Source organism: Aythya marila (assembly GCF_965140915.1).
Source record: "Aythya marila genome assembly, chromosome: 4".
NCBI lineage: Eukaryota > Metazoa > Chordata > Aves > Anseriformes > Anatidae > Aythya > Aythya marila.
In genome coordinates, this window is record NC_139045.1 from 60,600,138 (window position 1) to 60,620,324 (window position 20,187).

At 37.7% G+C, this 20,187-nt stretch overlaps 1 protein-coding gene across 9 annotated transcripts in view; it reads left to right on the plus strand.

Moving 5' to 3' along the window:
* Nucleotides 1-20,187, plus strand: part of LCORL (ligand dependent nuclear receptor corepressor like) — a 79,108-nt gene that overhangs the window by 10,688 nt on the left and 48,233 nt on the right. For all 9 annotated transcript variants that reach the window (XM_082759264.1, XM_082759266.1, XM_082759262.1 and 6 more), the window contains exon 2: nucleotides 14,149-14,214. In XM_082759264.1, the coding sequence (XP_082615390.1) occupies nucleotides 14,149-14,214 (66 nt within the window). The remainder of the gene's footprint in view (nucleotides 1-14,148; nucleotides 14,215-20,187) is intronic.

Here is a 20,187-nt window from a genome sequence, read left to right on the forward strand (position 1 = left end):
ACAGTTTATAAACTCACTTCTACCATCTCACCTTTTCACTTTGGAGTTCTACCATTTTTTAAAAGCTGTGTTTCGTTTTACGTAGTCATAATGGCTTTGGAGTTTAGAGGTCTGCTGGTTCAGAGAATTTTGCTGTAAGGAAGAGATTAGAGAAGCTTTGTTTCAAAGTTGTACTGATGAAGGTCTTGTGAGACCTTCTTCTATTGATGCCTGAACTTGGGGAACTGTCCACTTAACAGCTTACAGTTGTGTTGTAATCTGTTGGGAAAGCAGAGCCTTCAAATTTCTACTGTTCAGCCTTTAATGGGTTCTTCAGTCATCCTCAGGTGTGTATGTTCCTACACTTCATACCATCAGTATGTGATGAAGTGTCATGCTTGTGTTTGAGGCCACCATCATCTTCTGTTCTGGCACAGTCAGAGCTTCAGGTATGTTTCTTGTGGTCACTGATAAAGTGTATTTAGCAAGTCATCTGCTAAAACTTACCCTCGATGAAATCTAATACCCTATCTCCAGGCTTCTTCAGCACTACTTGTTGTTAAGTTTCTCCTTTCTTGTGTCTGTTTTGTGTGTTTCATGATTATTTCCTCAGCCTTGACAAAATTTTGCCTCAATGCTGATCCCTATCCACCCTAATACTAAATGATTTATATGCTGTACATCATGCCTGAATTGTGGCCATCATCTCCGGCAAGAGATCTTTGTCCCACAAACCTCTAGGGAGTGAACTAAAAATTCAAGCATCATGAGCTTCTCATTTAACTGGTCAATGCCTTCTGCACTGACACTGTGGGAGAAAAAGCTGTGAGATGCCCCCACCATTGTGTGGGGTCTTTTTGTTGACTGTCCTTTGTACTGTGTGACACAGCTTCTCCACCTGCCCTTTGCTGACCGACTGACCTAATAACATGGCATACAGAACAACTAGGAGCTAGGTACAGGACAGCTTTGTCAGCAGCTTCCTGCACTGACACCATGTGGGGGAAAAAGCTTCCACAGCATGATGATTTTGGTTACTGAAACTTGCGGTCTTGTTTGCTGACTGTGCCTCTTAACTGGTGACCTTAAAAATACTTACCCAGTAGTTTTAAAGAGGAATGACCCAAACCCAGTTTTACTTTCTTTCAGGTTTCTGCCTATCGTAGCGTTTTGGGGGCTGGTGCGTGAAGTGAGAGGTAGTTGTTTGTCCCATTCATATTGTCTAAGGAGATCTTGGCATCTTCTCAGAATCCCTCTTCAGAGGGATCAAATTACTTTTCTTTTTGGAGGAAACTGATATCAACTGTGTTCCTTAAAGGCAGTAGAACAGCTACTTTTTTCTTTTTTTTCAAGAACTTCTTATTGATTTCCTATGAAGGAACAACAGGTTGCACATCTTCTGTCACGTTGTCAGCTTCATTCGCCCACCACAGCATCGTAAACCCAAGAACCAGAGTAGCCTCTTCTACTGCTGTTGGCAAGAGTAACTAGTTGGTGGTGATTTGGATGGTGTATTTGAAGAGTTGACTGTCCTTTTGTTCTGTGACACTACTTCTCCACCTGCCCTTTGACAACCGACTTACTGGATTATGTAGAACTAAAGTAGAACAATTACAGACTAGTTACTAGGCAGCTTTGTCAGTAGCACATCTATAATGGTCCTCTGGCATTTTCTCCTTCATTCTTGACCTTACAGATAACTAAAAGACTTCTTTGCGTGGAATATAAGTGACTTAGACCTGTGAGACTAAGAAGTTTGGTACTGGAAAAGTAACTTCATGTGATGTCTTCCAGAATGCTGGAACTGAGATTTATCTGGTTCCTACAGTACTTCTCCCTCTTGCTAGAAATAGGCTTTCTTTAAAAATAAATAAATAAAAATCCTATTCCTGTTGACCTTGCAGTTCAAATTGGCCTTCATAAGTGGTTGCTGTTGTCTTCCAAAATTGTTTAATTAACAGGAAAAATCCTAAGTAAAGATCAGCTTGAAGTACTGAAGTTTCCCATTTTGTGTTACTAGAAACTTGTTGGAAGCAGTAAGATGACTGTCTTGGGTCAAAGAAACATACTACATTGTCAAAGTAGTAGTGAAACCTGGTGGTGAGTCAGCCTTTTCTGATTTTCTTCTCATTCCTGGTCTTCCAGAAGAAAAATTAGTATCTGTTTTGCTTTTGCTTAATGCTTCTGCAACAAATGCATTATCTGCTTAAAGAGCAAAATAGGTATGTAACTTCTCATTTTATACAATAAAAATGGGGAAAAAATATCACTTCAGATTTTAAAGTAAACTAATGAATTCACAACTGAAAATCAATGTCTGTCTAGAAATAGAGTGATTCTGCTAAGGAGGAGCCAATGCTGGAACACAGGAGGAGTGGAGTGTTTCTAAGGTGGGATAGTACTGTGCTTAAACCCATGCACTTTGTGTAAGAGCTTGTTTGTTCTCCCCATGATTAAAGTATTCAGAGTCCTGCCACTATGTACTTGAAATTAGTCTGTTTCCTTTCTCTCCTTGCCACCGCTTGGTCAGACATTAATAACATGAGTTTTATAGAATGTAGGAGGTAATTAAAAGATTGTTACAGACTTTGCTAATTCCCAATGAATTCTCAGAGCAGGTACATTTAGGCACTGTGTGATTTCTGTTCCACACCAGAGGTAAGTCTGAATCCAAAACTTAAAATCTTACCACTTGATGCTTTGTCTTGTGCCATGTAATCCTTGGGAGGAAGTTAATCAAATTTGTATAGACGTGTACTGGCTGCTTTTTAAATTTAAAAAGCAAGAATAAAGCACCCCGATTAGTCTCTGAGGTATCTCTAATTCTGAAAGCTAAGATGAGACCAATTCACTTTTTTTCTGTTCTCTGATCTGTCATCTTTTCACTGAGAGCGCCTAATGTGAAGCTAAAACTTGTATTTGTGGTCTTCAGTTCTGTATTTCTGCTTTTTCAGTCTCCAGTGGGAATTGAGGAAATTTAGCTCTTACTAAATGTTAGCTGATTAGAAACTTGTGTGCATGCATGTGTTCTTTTTAGTTGTATCGTACAGGTTCAGCAGAAGTGACTACATTCAAGATGTAGATTGCAGGTTGGTTGTCCCTGACATGTAAATAGGCAATGTATCTCAACTTACTTTCAGTAATGGTATCTCTTCTTGTTAGCTTTGGGCATGTTTAAGACAAGATCAGAAATCAGCTGAATTGAACTTAGATCTTCTAGCCTAACTGAAGCACGTGAGTAAAGCACTTTCAGTTTTAACTTTGAACTCTATAAAATTTTATAGAGAAAAGAGGCATGGTTAATACCTTTTTTTTTTTTTTTAACTTCAGGTGAAATTTTTACATAGATCAGTGCTCAATTCTGGTTGACCTAGTTGACACGTTGGCAATTTGAAATTGTCTAATTTGCCAAGCCAAATTTTCTTTGGATACGAAAATGGTGCCTGTGGTTTTTTCTTTTAACCAGATCTTTATAAGAGTAAAGGTGGAAACATGGCATCATTATCATAAAAATGTAGAAAAGCAAGCTTATGACAAACATATCAAATTAACTTGTATTTTAAAGGTATATCCAAGATTATAAAAATATTTTTAATAAATTGGCTTAGGGCTTTGTAAGTTAGTAACATGCTTGGAAATAAACTTTAAAGAATGTAGGATTGATATCTATAGAGTTGATAATGTGTTTGCTGTGTGATAGTTTGGTATCTAGATACAGAATGACTGTCATTCTGTAGCTTCAGCAGGTAAGAAATAAATGTCAATGTAATTTCAAAACAGTACACAGCAAATAGACAAGTTGTCTGCTTGAGGCAGAAATGGTAGACAAAAGGAAACCACCTGAAAATTCCCATGAATTAGAAACTCAGGATTTCTTAGGGATGACTTTCTGTGAAGTCTGCTAGTTAAACTTGCTGTTGGGCATGAGTTTCATGGAGCTTTCCTGATGGCTTGCGAGGTCTTAATGTGAAGTCTTTCTTGCAGCAGAGCCATGGTGTGGTTGCAGAACCCTCAGCTTCAATTTCTCAAACACTCATCAAGCTTGGGATGTTTTGAATTAAATACTTTTTTGGCTCAGTGAAATACCATTTTCTGATAAGTTTATTTTTCCAACAGCTTTCCCCAAGATCTCCCTTTCAAGCAGAAGGCTTCATATTTCTGATTCTGCTAATCCAGGAAGTGTGCCAGACGAACTCATTCATTAGTTGACTGCTAGACTTTCATCCAGATGCTGGTTAGGCATGTGGTGCTGCACAGTAGGAAAGCAGTGCTGGGACCTGTTTGTTGTTAGAGACCTGCTGTGGACTTTGCTTTTCTGTGATGATTCAGTGAGCATCTAAATAGACATGCATGTAGGAATGAAGCCTTTCTCTAACAGTTTCCTTCTCTAAGGAAGTTACGAACTTGTAACCAACAGAAGTTGGCTGTACAGTTTGTAATAGCAGTTGGTATTGAGACTACCATAGAGTTAGGACTAGAACAAAGAAAAGCAGAAGCTTTGTCGGCAGAATTTTTAACCAATGCTAATGTGAAATGTATTTAAGGTCTCTTTGACCACAGGCTGAAGATGTCTCAATTCCATGTCCTGCTGCAGGGCTGGCTAGCTCAATAAGGTCCAAAAAGTGGTGAAAGTGGGGAGAGAAGTGGTAATAGATGATTCAGACAGTTTCTGGTCCCTTTATTCTGGGAGGCAGTGGATGCATCTTGCACTGAGTTACCTGGGCTTGGTCACCCATGTCTCTTTCAAGGAATGAAGCCTCAGTTCATGGATGGATTTCTGCCTGTTATGTGACACAGAGTTCTACTGCTTCAGTGCTGGTCACTATAAGCAGTAACAGAGGGCCATGCTTCCTTCATTGACTTGCAAGTATGTAAGGTAGAGATGTCTTGATGTCTGGTGAGATTCAGACCAATTCTAGATCTAAATGTCCCTGCATGACAGCTAGGATTACACTGTTTTTCCAAGAAATTAGAGTTTTTTAGAGTAAGTAAAATTCTAGTAACTGTCATTTAAAAAGCAGTTTTCTTTCCCTCTACCCCAATACTAGCTCAGTTACTTTTGAAATGCTTAAGGAAAAGACTTCAGATTACAAATAAAACTCTCAAAGTATCTTGCTGCTACTTTAGAGATTAAATCTAGTTTTGACAGTCTCTAAAGCAGCAATGTCTAGAAGCTGCAGTAAAAGGTGTCATGGGCTCTCCTTTTTAGGGGTCTACAAGGGCACATTTTTATTTACATAAAGAGTGCAGAGATACTTCCTTATTTCCTGAACCTTATCTCATTTCTCTTACTGTGATTTGTAAGTACCTGAAAAGTAGATATCAAACCTAATGCTGGTCTTGGCTACAGATTTGTAACCTACAAATCTGATTTATTTTTGCTCTGTTGGCTGCCACCCTTTTCTTTAAAACTGTTGAACAACTGGGGAGGGGGTGGGGAACACTTCCTCTCTTTGTTTTGGTCCTGAGGTATAGCCAGTGTCAGCCTCTAGCACTGCACGTTACTCCCTCTCTGCCTTCTGCTGAGTTGCTCAGTGGGTTAACTAGCTCTTTTGATGTACACGTTCTTCTTGGAAACTGTGCCATCACTGTGCATCCCCTGGAGGAAGTACAACGTTAAGACTCAAAAGCATGATTTTTTTTTTATCCTAACTGCAAAGTAGCCTGTTAGAACTGAGGCTCTTCTGTAAGTTTCATTGCATGTCTCAATGACAAGTGTAGGCAATCTGTGGTCACCCAGTCTCATTCTCTGGCAGCAGCAGTGCCCTCAACCAGATTAATTTTTTGGGGTAAAGGTTTGCATTAGACAAATATCTTTCTTAGCTATGGTGCTGAATTTGTATTGGAGTCTAAATAGAGGATTTCCTCCCTTTCACACTGGAATCTCTGGTATGTTGGTTCCTGTTTGCTCAGGGATCTGAATCAATACAGTAAAGAAAATGAATGTATTAAGTTTAAATGTTTTAGAACTCTCTATCTTATATATATATATATATATATATATATATATATATATATATATATATATATATATTTTTTTTTTTTAGTGCTATAAGCAAAAACTGGGTTCAAACTGGGCATAATAGTGTAGAGCAGCCTCATCCCAATCCTACCACCCCCATGTGAAATCTGTCCTTAATTATGTTCCAAGAAGAATGTTCCAGGAAGAAAATGGGGCTATTTTTCACCTGAGGATCTGGCCAGCATTTTGTCAAGTCTTACTGAATAGATATCCTGTAGTGACATTGTAGATTGGGGTGGAGGAGGGAATAGGGAGTGGGATAGGAGGAGTAACACTCAAATGAAATTTTATTTTTGCTTCACTTGTCATGATCTAGACTTCGGGTATTTTACCAAACAATCTAGTTGTGTGTGATTTTTTTTTTTTTCTTACAATTTGTATAAATGGCAGAAAAACTTTATTTACTTTAAGTCAGTGCCTCAATGGTTTCATAACACAGTAGATCCTTTCCAAGTTCATGTTATAGTAGGTTGTTGGTTTTTTTTTTTTGTTTTTTTTTTTAAAAAAAAAAGTATTTGAGAATGATACCTGTATGTAAAGAGTAGATTTATGAATCCATCTATAGCTCGGGGGGGGGGGGGGGCAGCCCCTACCCGTGGAAAGAAGGGGGTGGCAGAAGAAACCGAGAGATGTGAAGGTCAAATTTAAGTTACTCTGCTGAACACCTTGCTCTTTATTCTTATAAAATACGAAAGTAACTCTTGTCTGCAGAATATTCTCCTTTTATCAAGTTATGAGGGGGTTGCTGCTTGTATCAGAATGGGCTAAAGATAACCAGGTGTAATAGAGCAGGAGACTGAGAGAACTATTTAATGCTTTTCAGAAATTTGAATTAGTGGTACAAAAGTATCATAAAATGCCTTCTAAATCAGTCGAGAGTGGTCTGACAAACCAAAGGAACTTGGTGATGATTAATGAACATATGTTCTTAAAGGGTTTCATTTTTGATGCAATTAATTGTTTTTCCTGCTACTTAGAAACAGGAGACTTTCTTTATTTGGAGACAAAAAGGCAAAACTTATATGTAGATAATAATCTTTCAGAGGAACCAGTGACCTAGTGCATTGTCAAATACAGTGGCACACGGAGTGCAAGTAGCACCTGTGAAATGGGGGCATACAGTTCGGAAAGCTTACTCATTTTACTCATCTTTTAATTTCTAATAATGTAAACATGAGCTCTGAGACCCATTCTTATCAAAGGGATAACCTGTCAAAGGAGTCATCTGCCTTTCTTTAAGTAAGCCAAAACAAATACTTTTTTTCCCCACTCTTGCACCTGTAACTTAAAGTAAGTATTGAAGAAATGACTTGAAAAGAAGAGAAGCAGAAGTTAGTCATTCCGAGACTGAGAGACTTAGTGTTCTGCATAGGTTACTTTTTTTTTTTTTTTTTAAAGCAATTGAAAATAAATCTAATGCCTGACAGGACTAAAGAAACTGGATTCTGTCTGTGGTATGACTTGGTTGAATCCAAGATAGCTGACTAATGCAAACTACAAAACTTCCTTCAGGTGCATTCCTGTACTGAGCCAAACTAAATCACGCAGTTGTGAAGCTGTATAGAATGGGGGCAAGTATATATAAGTGACAAGCCTCAGTTATTTTCATAAGCAGAACATCAGTATTGACTGGTGAAAGTTTTTGCTCACTGTGCATATTGCCTTGCCATGAAAGGCAATGAAATAAAATAAATACTGAAATAAAAGCATATGGGAGCAAAAGGAGGCTATCAGTTAAGGAGGTTAGTTATTGGTTATGACAGTCTGGGGTGTGCAGGGCCTGTCTTTTGATCCTTACTTGGCCATAATTTATTCCCAATGTGATTTTAGTTTCTGAAACGCCTCATATGGTTTGTGTAACAGTCTTCATAGATTAGGGAAACACCTCTTCAAAATACAGGTTGTGATCTATGACTTCAGGGTGGGAAGAGAACTTACATGAAGACCAGATAACGTTCACGGGCTCAAATTCAGAAGTAGGAATTAAACTTAGTTGTAATCGAGTCACTTAAGCCAGTAGGTGAAATAACACTACTATTACAGAAAACCAAAAAAGTTTCATTGTAATGCTGTCTGGTGGTATTGTGCTTGTGCATAAGCTCATTAAATATAATCCTATTGTTTGAATTTCCTAATTACATTTTGAAGACTCTTTTAATTTTTACAGTCCTTTAACAATTAAAATCAGCAGTCCTGAAACTATTTTAATGTTAGTTTTGGTTTTAAAAGCAGCATTAATTCTATGATTAATGTTGTTGATCTGTATGCTGCTTAGCATGTGCATTTTTCTTTTACTTTACATTTGATTTTATTATAATATCAAGTAAAAACTCAAAAAAAAAAACACACAAAAAAAAAAAAACACAACAAGGTGTATGCAAGTCTTCCTTGTTAGAAGCATGTTATTTAATGGAGGTGTTTCTTAAAACCAGAAGAGTGGTGAGTGGTAAGTAACAGAAGTGATATGGACTGTAGTAAACCAGCTTGAACCACTGTAATTCAGATGTGATTCCTAGTGTTGTAAGGCACAGGGTGGAGGAAGATGGAAATTAATGGGATACTAGAAGAGGGTAGGTTTGGATATAAGGAAGAAATTCTTTACTGTGAGGCACTGGCACATGTTGCCCAGAGGAGCTGTGGATGCCCTATTCCTGGCAGTGTTCAAGGCCAGGTTGGATGGGGCTTTGATCAACCTGGTCTGATGGGAGATGTCCCTGCCCATGCCTAGGGCGGGTGGGACTGAATGGTCTTTGAGGTCCCTCCCAACCCAAACCATTCAATGATACTAATAATTTTTAGATGCATGAAAATTGGGAGGATTACAACATCAATAATGAAGCGAACAGAGTTGTAGTTTAACAAAAGTGTGTTTTAGAGAAATGTGAGATCCTGTGGTGCCTTCAGAGGCTTCTGTACTAGGGCCCCCAGCATGAGAAAAGGATATGAATCTGTTAGAGTGGGCCCAGAAGAGGGCCGCAAAAATGATCATTGGGCTGGAGCACCTCTCCTGTGAAGAAAGGCTGAGGAAACTGGAGCTGTTCCTTCTGGAGAAGGCTTTATGGAAACCTCACTGTGTCCTCTCAGTACTTAAACGGGACTTATAATGAAGATGGAGAGTGACTTTCTGCATGGGCAGACAGTGACAGGGCAAGGCAGAATGGTTTAACACTAAAACAGGAGAAATTTAAACTGTATGCCAGGAGAAAGTTCTCCCTCAGAGGGTAATGAGGCCCTGGCACAGGTTGCCCAGAGAAGCTGTGGATGTCCCATCCCTGGAGGCATTCAAGGCCAGGCTGGATGGGGCTTTGAGCTCCCTGGTCTGGTGGGAGATGCCAATAGCAGGGGGTTGGAATTAGGTGGTCTGTGAGGTCCCTTCCAACCTAAGCTGTTCTATGATTCTGTGATCCATTCTAATAGACTATAATAGACGTTTTTCACTTTGGTGCTGAAAAGATAAAGCAGCAAATGTGAATTGGTGAAGCGAGACTGTTAAACATCTCTCTTCCATTTAATTTTTTCTAAGTAAGGACTGTTTGTGTACTGCTTCTGTTATGTATCCAGTGATATGGGTAAAACAGTGTTTGAGTGGGGAAAAGTATCAGAAGTGAATGTATTTAGAAATATTTACTTTGAATTCTTTTTATCAGTATGTGCTTATACTTCTCTAAACTGGAAAAAGCTGCAGTAGATCGGGTGTGGGGAGAGGGAATGGCAGAGAGTGGAATGCCTATAAGCAGATGTTTTTTCTAGGTGACATGTCGCTAGGTCATTTGTGTGGCCAGATTTTGGATTATAGGGGTTTTCTTCCCTGACATTCCTTCCATTCCTTCCCTTTCTCCTTTCCCCTTTCCTCTCTCCTCCTTGGTGGCTACAGTGGAGTAGCTAGCTATGTGGCTTCCTGGGTCCCTGTTACAAGTGGCTGTAGACCAACACCTCCATATACCTTGCCTCAATTGCGGATACTGGAGTTTTCCTAAGTTTTTGTGAGACCCTTCACTGAGATTTAGTATTAACGTGTTCTAGTGTAGAACAGAAGAGTAAGGAAAAAAGCATAGTTTGTTTTTACCAAAAGATGATTAAATTGTAGTGAAGTGTCTCAAATACAGTGACTTTGTATCATCACCACCACCCAAAAAAAAGTACACCTTTGTAGCTGAAGTGTAGGATTGGAATACTGCTGAAACAGGATTATGTAAAATGGGACAGGGGGGAGGGAATGGATGACAACCAAAAGAGATAAGAAGGAATGGAAGTCAAGGATGGATGTAAATACCTGCTTTTATAAAATAGGTATTCCTTTGGAAAAGAAAAGATGCAAATACTGAGTTAATATGACAATAAACTGAGGGGGTTGGACCCAATGATCTTTTTGAGGTCCCTTCCAACCCCTACAGTTCTGTGATTCTGTGATAAAACAAGACTAACGGAATATAGAAGTGAATTTGATGTAGAGTATATAAAACACTTCAATATAACCTGCACACATACTACTAGTCGCTTTCCCAACCGTGTAATGACTCTCTAGCTTCAGACCTGCCAAGTGGTATGTTTGAAAGTGGTACTCCAATGCCAACTTCTATTTGTTACATGACATGTATTCTTCTTGGATGTTCTCCTAAGGCTTGGTCATTTGAAGAAACTTGTTAGAAACATGCTTGCAGGCTCAGCTGTGGGATGCTACTGGAGATGTGTCCCTGCTTATGCCGCTTTTTTGGGGGTGGTAGAAGCCTTGCTTTTGTGTTGTCCTGTCTTTACCCTCTCTGTTGTTCTCCTACTTTCTGGGCTTCAGGCTGCATTTCCTTGGCAAATCCTTGGATTTTGAAACTGTCATTACCAGGCAAGCCTGTTGGCAATGAGGATTTTCATTACCAAATGGATCCTGTTTCTCTTGAGCACTTTCTCAGGGAGACTCTTATTGCCATAAAATCTGAAGTTCTGCCTGCAGCCAGATAACCAGATGCTTACTCCCAGCATGTGTTTGTTCTTGTCAAAGCCTTTTCCCTGGATCACCACCAGTGTCCTTCCTATTGTTCCAGGATATCTATAGTGAATATTGATTGCTGAAGATCTCCCTTGGCAGTATCGTAGTGACCAAGCACCGCATTATAACATTGAATATGGCCAGGCGAACTGTAAAAAAAAATATATATATATATATATACACATATATAAAAAAAAAAAAAAAAAAAATCTCTTAGCTATATCCTATATCAGGACCCCAGGCAAACAGACCTCTGCAGCCAACCAGACAGTATGTCCCATATGTAGAAGCCTTCACCCCACACATACAGAAGTCTGCAGCCACTGTTGGTCACTGCTTCTTTTTAGTGGCTTTGGTTGTGGACCCATGATTCAGGCTTAGATGCCAAACCTGGCAGAACTTCCTTCTGACCTGTTCTCTAGGCTGTGTGCCTGTTCAGTGCCTAAAGAACTACCGATGGAAAAAGAGAGCCCTCTTCCTGTAGCTGGAAGTCACAGCTTCCAGCAACCATGTCCTGGGAGTCCTTATTCTAGCCCTGAGCAAGGAAAGCAACAGATTTGGGAGAGGATGATCATAAGGGGGTTAAGGAAGAAATATGTGTTGTAGGGGAAGTTGACAGCTTTGTTCAGAAAACTGTGGAAACATTTTTCCTTAACTGTCAAAAGATTAACAGTATCATAAACTTATGCTTATGAAAATTGTTGGAGGAATGTGACTTGGATCATAATGGATGTCAAGTAATTGATAGAGCTGATACTACTTTTACGTTAAGATATAAGAAGACAAGTAACACAATAAATGTGCTAGAGGTAAAAGGAGTTAAGTTGATAGACCAGGGCATTGCAAGATGATAAAGCATGGTGTTTCTCTTCAGTTTGGAGCCAAAAAGTGTCCAGGATAAATTCACAGTAGTTGTGAAAGGCAGTTTAGAGTCAAGCCACCAAAAGACTGATATGAAGACATCTGTAAAATGAACTTAGAACAGATTTTTTGATTGTTTGCTGGAAAGGTGTATCAATAAAGGTGTATAAGTACTTATACAGGTGTATAAGTAAAGTGTATTTGACCAGTGTCTGTAGGCTCTTCAGGTTTTGAAGAGTTCCAAAACTACTACTTACGTTTCCAATGAAACATAGATTTGTTTAAATTCCTGGGCTCAGGTGGTTACATTTCATGAAATGTTGTTGGCATGTATTCATCAGCAGTAGTAAGTCAAACCTGTGGCCGCATGGGGAAGCTCTGGTAAGAGAAGGGTAGGATGGAACCCAGTTTGGTGAAACATCAGTGAAGTGGATTGGTGCCTGCTTTGTTCAGAAGCAAAAACCATAAAAGCCAACTGTGCTATTTACCATTTATAACACAAGATGCATGGAAAGCAGTTTTGGAAAGAAGAACAGTTTTGCAGAGCTAGAAAGTACTAAAAAATTGGAGTTAGTACTTGTTCTGGAATAAGCCCAGCTGTTTCCAAGCAATGCTCCAGTGAATTGTAACTTGCAAGAATCTAAGCACTGGCTAGCTGCTGAGCCTAAGTGGCTTGCTGTTTATAACATTACACTGCTTTTCTTATTATGATTTCACTTTTTTCAGGTGGTTATTTGGGGAATTGCATCTCAGTTTAACATTTCTTCTCTTGCCCTTGAAGTTAGAAGAGCTAGGAGTCTGTGCAGTATGATCTGAATTGATATAACGTTGAATCTCAGGGTCAGTGGATGATATTTTAATATAATTTTTAGTGTGTACTTGGACTTTGGATTTTTGTTTTTTCTAGCTTTTGTAGCTGTGTTTAAAAAAAAAAAAAAAAAAAAACACCTGAGAAGAGAGTGGTTCTGTCCATTACCTTGTGCTGTTGTATAAGACTATATTTATTGGAGGAAAAAAAAAATAGAAACCTAGAATAGAAGTATATTTATTTCTATCTCAAATTGTAAAATTATAGTAGGTACTAGTCAATTTAATAATATACATATAATTCATGTATAAAACCCATGGAATTATACAAAATTAAAAGGTAATTTTTAACACAATGTGACCTGTCAGGCTGAACAGCTCCTATAGTTAAAGTAACTTGTCTATGTTAGGATTTTAAATTATTAAATATCCACTATACCTCATATAGCATGTTAATTCCTCCTCATACTAGTGTACATAAGATCTAAACCAGAAAGTAAACGTTGTCTGTGATAGAGAGCATCATGGGTGATGAGCAGATTTATAATTAGAAGTGTTCTGTGCTGATGGTAGGCAGATGTTTCCTGAAGATACTGGTGGTATCTTTCATGTAGTAGGATGATAAAATAGTCTTGCAAAGTGCTGTCTTCATACTCAAGACCTGTTCATATTAAAGAATGAGAACCTTCAAATGCTGCTTTGAATTATCCTCTTAGTTGAAAATAGGCTTATTATATAGGAGTCTGTAGGAGAGAAGAGAGGGCACATGAAAATTATTTCTATATTGAACAAAACTTCCGTTTTACTGATGTTACAAATTCTGACTGTTTCATTAGTTTTCCAACATGTCCTCTTCCTTTTTTTGTTTGTTGCAGACAGCTAACGATTGATTAACTTATCTCCTGCTGCAGTGTGTGCTTTTACCAAATACCTAAAACAGACTAGCTAGTAAATCTGGAAAATAATTGGATTTATTTAATCCTCAATTTTAAAATGTTTTTTATACAGAACTGTCATCAGAAGCAAATAAGCTTTCTTTTCTTTTATTTGTAGAATACTAGCCTACTCATATAATGTAATTTTTTGTGAGCCTAAATGAGAAGCTTCTGATTCTGAAATCCTGTGTCCTCCTGCCCTCTTCTTCCCAACTTCTAATTCTCAGTGTAAGAAAGACTTACTCTACTAGTGTAGAGCTATGAGGTTAATCTTCCAACCCTTAAGATTCTATAGTAGTTATTTTAAGTCTAATGAGGTTGTTGGGGCATGGCTTAATAGGCTGACTGTGTGCAGATGGCAATTGCCTTGTCTTATGTTTATCTTCTAATTCTGCTGTATGGTACTATAGTGTCAGGAATAAACAGACTTGTGTGATAAATGTAACGATTTTTGAAATTGCTCTTGGAATTTGAGAGAATGTCTGTTGCCAGTGTTCTGAAACTTGCGTTCTTTTTATAAGAAACCTTTGATTAACTGTTCTAAATGTTTCTTTTGTTTCCAGGTTTTGAAAGTATTTTAGAAGGGCTTTATGGACCAAGGCTACGAAGAGACCTCAGTTTATTTGAAGGTAAATAAGCCAGCTTTTAGTGGGATGATCTTCATTTGCAAATTTTCTTTTAATTAGAGGCATTTTAAAGCATGTAAAGTTTATTTAAAAAATAACCTTTTGGTTTTGTTTCCAACTTATTTTTCATCATGCTCATGTCAGTACTGTGCATGAGCAAAATATTAGCTAAAATGGTACCTAAGCAATCTTATGTAAGGAAATTTGGGATTAGTTAAGCTCTCATGAAAAAAAAAATTCTGGAATATTGTAATTCTGGCTTTATTTTTTAGACAGCTTTTAGAAACTAAGCTGAGCAGCTTGTCTTCCCTATCAATAGTAATTGGAAAAAGGAAGATTATGAATGCTTGTTTGCTTTTTGTAGTAGTCAAGAAAGCTTAATCTTTTCTATTAAAAAAAAATATATGCACTAGACTTTTGTAAGACATATTCTTATTCAAAATGGGTTTGGTTTTCTTGGAATAAGTGTTAATAAATAGTTAACTAAAGATCCAGATGTTATCAGTCTTGAACAAAAGCAGGGAAAGAAAATCCAGCACGAAACTGCCTTGAAGTGTTGAAAGAGATGTACTGTCAAAATTATTTTCATGGCTTTAAAAAAAAAAAAAAAAGCATTATTTGTTACCAAACCTTCAAAATGTTCTGTTTAATTTCCTTACAGTTTTGATAGTTCATAAAGTTTTGTAATTAATATACTGCTAGTACATTAGCCAGTGTGTCATATACTGTGTATGTTTGCTTATAATAGATTTGGAATGATTGTTTTTAACTTGGCTGGGGTTTTGTCCTCTTTGTATTGTGTAAGTTCCTTGGCCTGTATCATATGCATAACACTATTTTCAAGGGAAGGGAGAGAACTTGAAATACTACTTTACTGCTATTTTAAGAGTAACTTTCTACCACTTACAAAGCTAAGCATAACACTAGTCAGACTCTTAAAAATGTTCAAGAAATTTGTAAATTTGGGCTAGAGCTTATTTTCTTGAGTGGTACTCCCATCTCCTGTGATAAAAACAAGCCCATTATGCTTTGGAAAGGAAACAGGGCAATGTTGATCTTGTAATAGTGTACAATATCGTTTTCTTGTTGTAATTCTAATAGGTTGCTATATGTTAGGCTTCACATTGATTAGTGATTGAAGCTTTATTATTCTCTTGCATCAAAGGGTTTACAGTTTGAAAGGAAACTCAGGACATTTTTGGGCTTTTGCATAAGGTGACAAAGCACCAAGCAAATGACCACAGTGTAAGCATTACAGCTAAAGGATCCCAATAGTCCACCATAAAGTGTTACACTACCACTTCAGAGTTGCTTCATGTTTTCTGCTTCCTTTCTTAAGGGAAAAGCTTCAGTTTATTTATCTCATGCTGTTGAAGATTCCTTGTGGCCTTCTGTTTAAGGTGATCTACTATTTCCATTGTTTGTCTGAATGCCCTAGTGGATCTTTGTCCCTGCAGGTTAATGTGTATCTAAAACATAGGATTTTATGTGATTTCTTTTTTCCTTATCTGAATGTCAGTAATGTACCTGAATTTTGAACAGTTAGAGCTTCTTTCTGTGTTTGACACCTATAAAATTGGTTTTATTGCTGGAGCAACTGCAGAAGAGATGAAGGATGATGGGATTCCCACCTCACCTTATTATTTTACATTCATTTTTTTGATATAGATACTACAACAGTTTGAAAGAGACTTGCTATGTTCTCTATAAATACAGTAGAAGCAGACATCTTAGGATTTAGGGCTGTTCCTAAACTGACATCTGAATTGCATTATAAAGATTAATACAATCTTGAGTAAGATTGACAATAAATCTTCCCCGTCATAATTCAAGTGCCATTTTTTCCATTTTTACAGGTAATGAAACTAAGACAAATTTGACTCACTTCAAAGTATGTCATTGGTATATAGAATAGAAGCCACATTTTTAGGCTGTTAGCAACATTCTGTAAGGTGTCCATTTTGCTCATCATGACCACTGGATCGCTGCTATCAGTATTGTCAACATGCACCATTATGCTTTGTTAGCAGGAGAGTATATTTCTTTGAATAAAGCTTAAGAAATTAAATGTCTTCCCTATCCAGAAATTTGTGAGAATCAACTGAAGTACATGCCTCTTACCTACAATACCATTTTTCTCTTATTGTTCATTCTTATGTTTTTGTGTAACAAAAAAATGCATAAAATTTAATATATATTAATGGTATATTTCTTCCTTAATTGTGTGTTGAAATAGTATTTGATCTATAGATTAAATTACTGTAATTAAAGCTGCTTGAGTTAAAAAAAAAAAAAAAAAAGACAAATTTAAATGGTAAAAGGTACATTTTTAGTTTTGCTAGTCCTCTTTTTCTTACCTTTCAAAGAAAATGTCTTGTAAGCCTTAAACTTTCTTACTAAGCAACAAACTAATTGAACGACCCCACCCATGGTAACAGATGATGATCTGATGGCAAGTTTTTTTCATAATCTTAAAATTCTTACATGTTGTTTTTGTAGGACTTGTTTGCTTAAATGATTATCGTTACCTCTATTATTCATCACCATTTTTTTCCTGACTGCTTTGATAGTGTATCTTCTGGTTGCAGAGGTGTCAAGTCTTATCTCGGCATCCAGCCTTGGTCCTGCTCAGAACTTCTCAAGTCTTCTTGTGTCACTGAATCTTTTAGGGCTTCCTTAATCCTTTGCTTAATAGCCATTTTCAGCTAAGTAGATTCACATGTAAATTGTTACTCTTTACATTCTACTTCTGCATATTCAGTTAAACTGTTAAAAAGCTTTTCTTCTGAGATGTGTATATTCTCTTGGGATTATGTGCTGGGATTTGGGGTGAGATTTGAGGAAGGGGTTCTGTTCTTCTATGGACAGAGGGAAAACACTGTATTGTGGGTAAAACAGAGCTCTTGCCATTCTTCCTCTGCCAGGGGAAAAAAACAACTTTATATAGGACAAAAGGGTTGTTTGAGGGTGTGCTGTGTTCTCTTTCACTGAGCTTTTCTTGAATATTTATTTATAGTGGAGGTAATGGGATGAAAATTTACATTTGAAACACAAATCTTTTAGTCATAGTCAAGTTTTTATGAAATTAAAAAGATGAAGGAACATGATAATCACCTCAGATACTTCAATTTTATTATTAAGAATCAGCAGTGCCATATGAAAAAGGGGATTTGTTTGAAATTGTGACAAATTGCCAGAACATTTGTAGGGACATTGTAATCATGCAGAAAATCCTGGGAAGTGTGAGTCGGACTTCTTTTTAGGTTTAGTAGATGATTTCACATTTTAAGAGAGAAATATGAAAGCCAGTTGGTACTACAGATGTCTGTTAACTTAATTCAGCATGACTTCGGAGGAAAAAAATGGGAGGAAACAAACATTTGAATGGCTTAAGAACTGAAAACAGGTGGTAACTTTTGTCAAAGGCCCTTATTAAACCTATTTCCCTTTTTTATTAAATAGCTTTGCACTACGTGACATTGGTTTGAAGTAGTAGTCTGAACTATGCCATAATATCAAAATACTCTTTGCACAGTCCAGCAACTTTTTCTCATGGGCTGGCTGCTGTTTTAAATTGTCACCAAATCTTTTATCAGCTGATCCCAAGCAAGATAAAATGGGGGAATGGATGATTGTGATCCTAAATTAAATGCCTCTAAGAGAGACAACCATACTCTCCGAAAGATCAGAGGCACAGATGGCCTATCTGTAGTTAAAAACTAATACTGACATCAGTATGTTTCCTCTGATGGTGACCTGAGACTGTTGTGTGCCTGACACTTGATGTATTTGACACATCAAGCAACAGCCCTGGCAGTTGCTTCTGGGAATTTGCTGTTTTATTGTGTTTGTTTTGTTTTTTGTTTTTTGTTTTTTTTTTGGATAAGCACCGGTCTGAGGTGAAGAATAAGATACTTGGTTGTGTGTTTTGTTGGTGGTGATTTTTGTTCTTTTTTGAGGGGGGGGGGGATACTCTTTCAAAAGATACCTGTGGGGCATGAAGTAAATTGCAATGAGTCTAGGTCTACAGCTGCTGTAACATTAACTAATGAAAGACTGGATGTAAAGGCAAGCATGTGTACTTAGTTCCTTTCATCATTAATGCACACAAGTTTATTTGACTTCTTGACTTTGCTGTGCTGATGCTGAAAGTCTGCAGCTCTGAAGAAAGGTGTCAGAGGATGGTTTGGAACTAATTTTATAGCAAAGAGCCTTCTCTTCTCTTTACTACTTATCTTTTTTCCTGAAGCATGACTTGAATTTTAGGGGACAGTCCCTGGGAGAGCATTTAGGCTTTCTCTTTGCATCAGTATTATGATTTTTAACCACTATTTGCCAGGTAACAACAATTTGTTCTTTTCCTTGTTAAGTTCCAAAGTACTTCTGTTAGAGAAGCCCAGAATTGATCAATTGCCTCTAGATTTTTGAGTCTTTATTCTGATAGCAGTGTTCTCCAGCTCACTGAATTCTTATGTTATACTCTTATTCTTAATACAATACCTTGTACATGGTTTACACTTCTTTGAATAAACTTAGTGTGATGCAGACCTTACACCTCTTAAGTGGTGTTTGCTTGGTCCACAGAGGGATTGTTCTCCAATTAGACTTTTACCAGTAGAACTTCAGGATTCCAAGGCAGAAGAATTACTCTGCTAAATTTACTAGCTATGTTGGAATTGCACACATAATCCCAAGTATAAGTAGTCACACTGGATTAGATTCCTATTGTGATTTGCAAGGAAAACTATGAAAACATGAAGTTCTTATGAATGTATATAATGTTTGAATCTTTTTATGTGCAGACATCCTGAAAGAATAGTTCTGACAATCAGGGTTGTCTAGATTAATTTAGCAAAAATGATGTGCTGTTTTTCTTACTGTGCAGTTGGAGAAATCCCATGTCTTTTTTTTTGATCATCAGCTGTCCAACCCGTCAAAACTGCTGGTTTGCATCCCTGGAAGTATATAACATGTTAATACAGAATTCTGCTCTAAATTAGCATTTGACAGCTGAGATAATAACCCAAGTAACTTGGTATTATTATTTAAATCTAGTTATGTTTGTATTTAACTTCAGAACATTTTTTTATTCATTTTATTTTCTGGCTCCTCTGTGCCTGTTTGGGAAAATAAACAAACAAAAAAAACAACCTGCAGAGCACTTGTAAGAGAGGAATGGGGATGGAGGGGGATGTCAGAAACGTTCCAGAAACACCACGGAGAGAGAAAGGGAGGAGGGAGAGGAGGTTCTCCAGGTGCTGGAGCAGAGATGTCACTGCATTAGCCTGTGGAGGGGACCACAGTGAAGTGGAAAGCTCCTGTAGCCCTTGGAGAACTGCACCAGAGCAGGTACCTTTGCTGCACCCCAGTGGAAGACCCTATGCCACAGCAGGTGGCCTGAAAAGGAAACTGGAGCCCTTGGAGAGGCCACACAGGTGCAGGTTTTCTGGAAGGAACTGTGGCCCTTGGGGTACCCCTGCTGGAGCAGTCTTTTCCGAAGGACTTCCCTGTGGGCAGAAGCTGCTCTTTGAGCTGCAGCCTGTAGAAAGGACCCATGCTGGAGCAGTTTAAGAAGCCTTGTAGTCTGTGGGAAGGTTCCTGTGCTGGAGCAGGGGAAAAATGTGAGAAACAAGAAGCAGCAGAGAACAACTCTTACAAACTGATGGCAACCCCTGTACCCCTATCTTCCTTGCCCTGTTTGGGATCAGGAAGGAGATTGAGTTTGGAAGGAAAGACTGATTGTGAAGAAGGCGGGGAAAGGTGTTTAGTTTCACCATGTTGTCATTATGGAAATTGTTTTAAATGGCAATAAATTCAATTTACTTTCTTTTTCAAAGTAAAAAACTTTGAAAAAGAAAGTAAACTTTTTCAAATTTACTTTACTTTTACAAGTTGAGTCTGTTGTGCCTGTGACAGTAATTGGTAAGTGATTTCCCTGCATTAATATTGACCCATGAGCTTTTCCATCTTATTTTT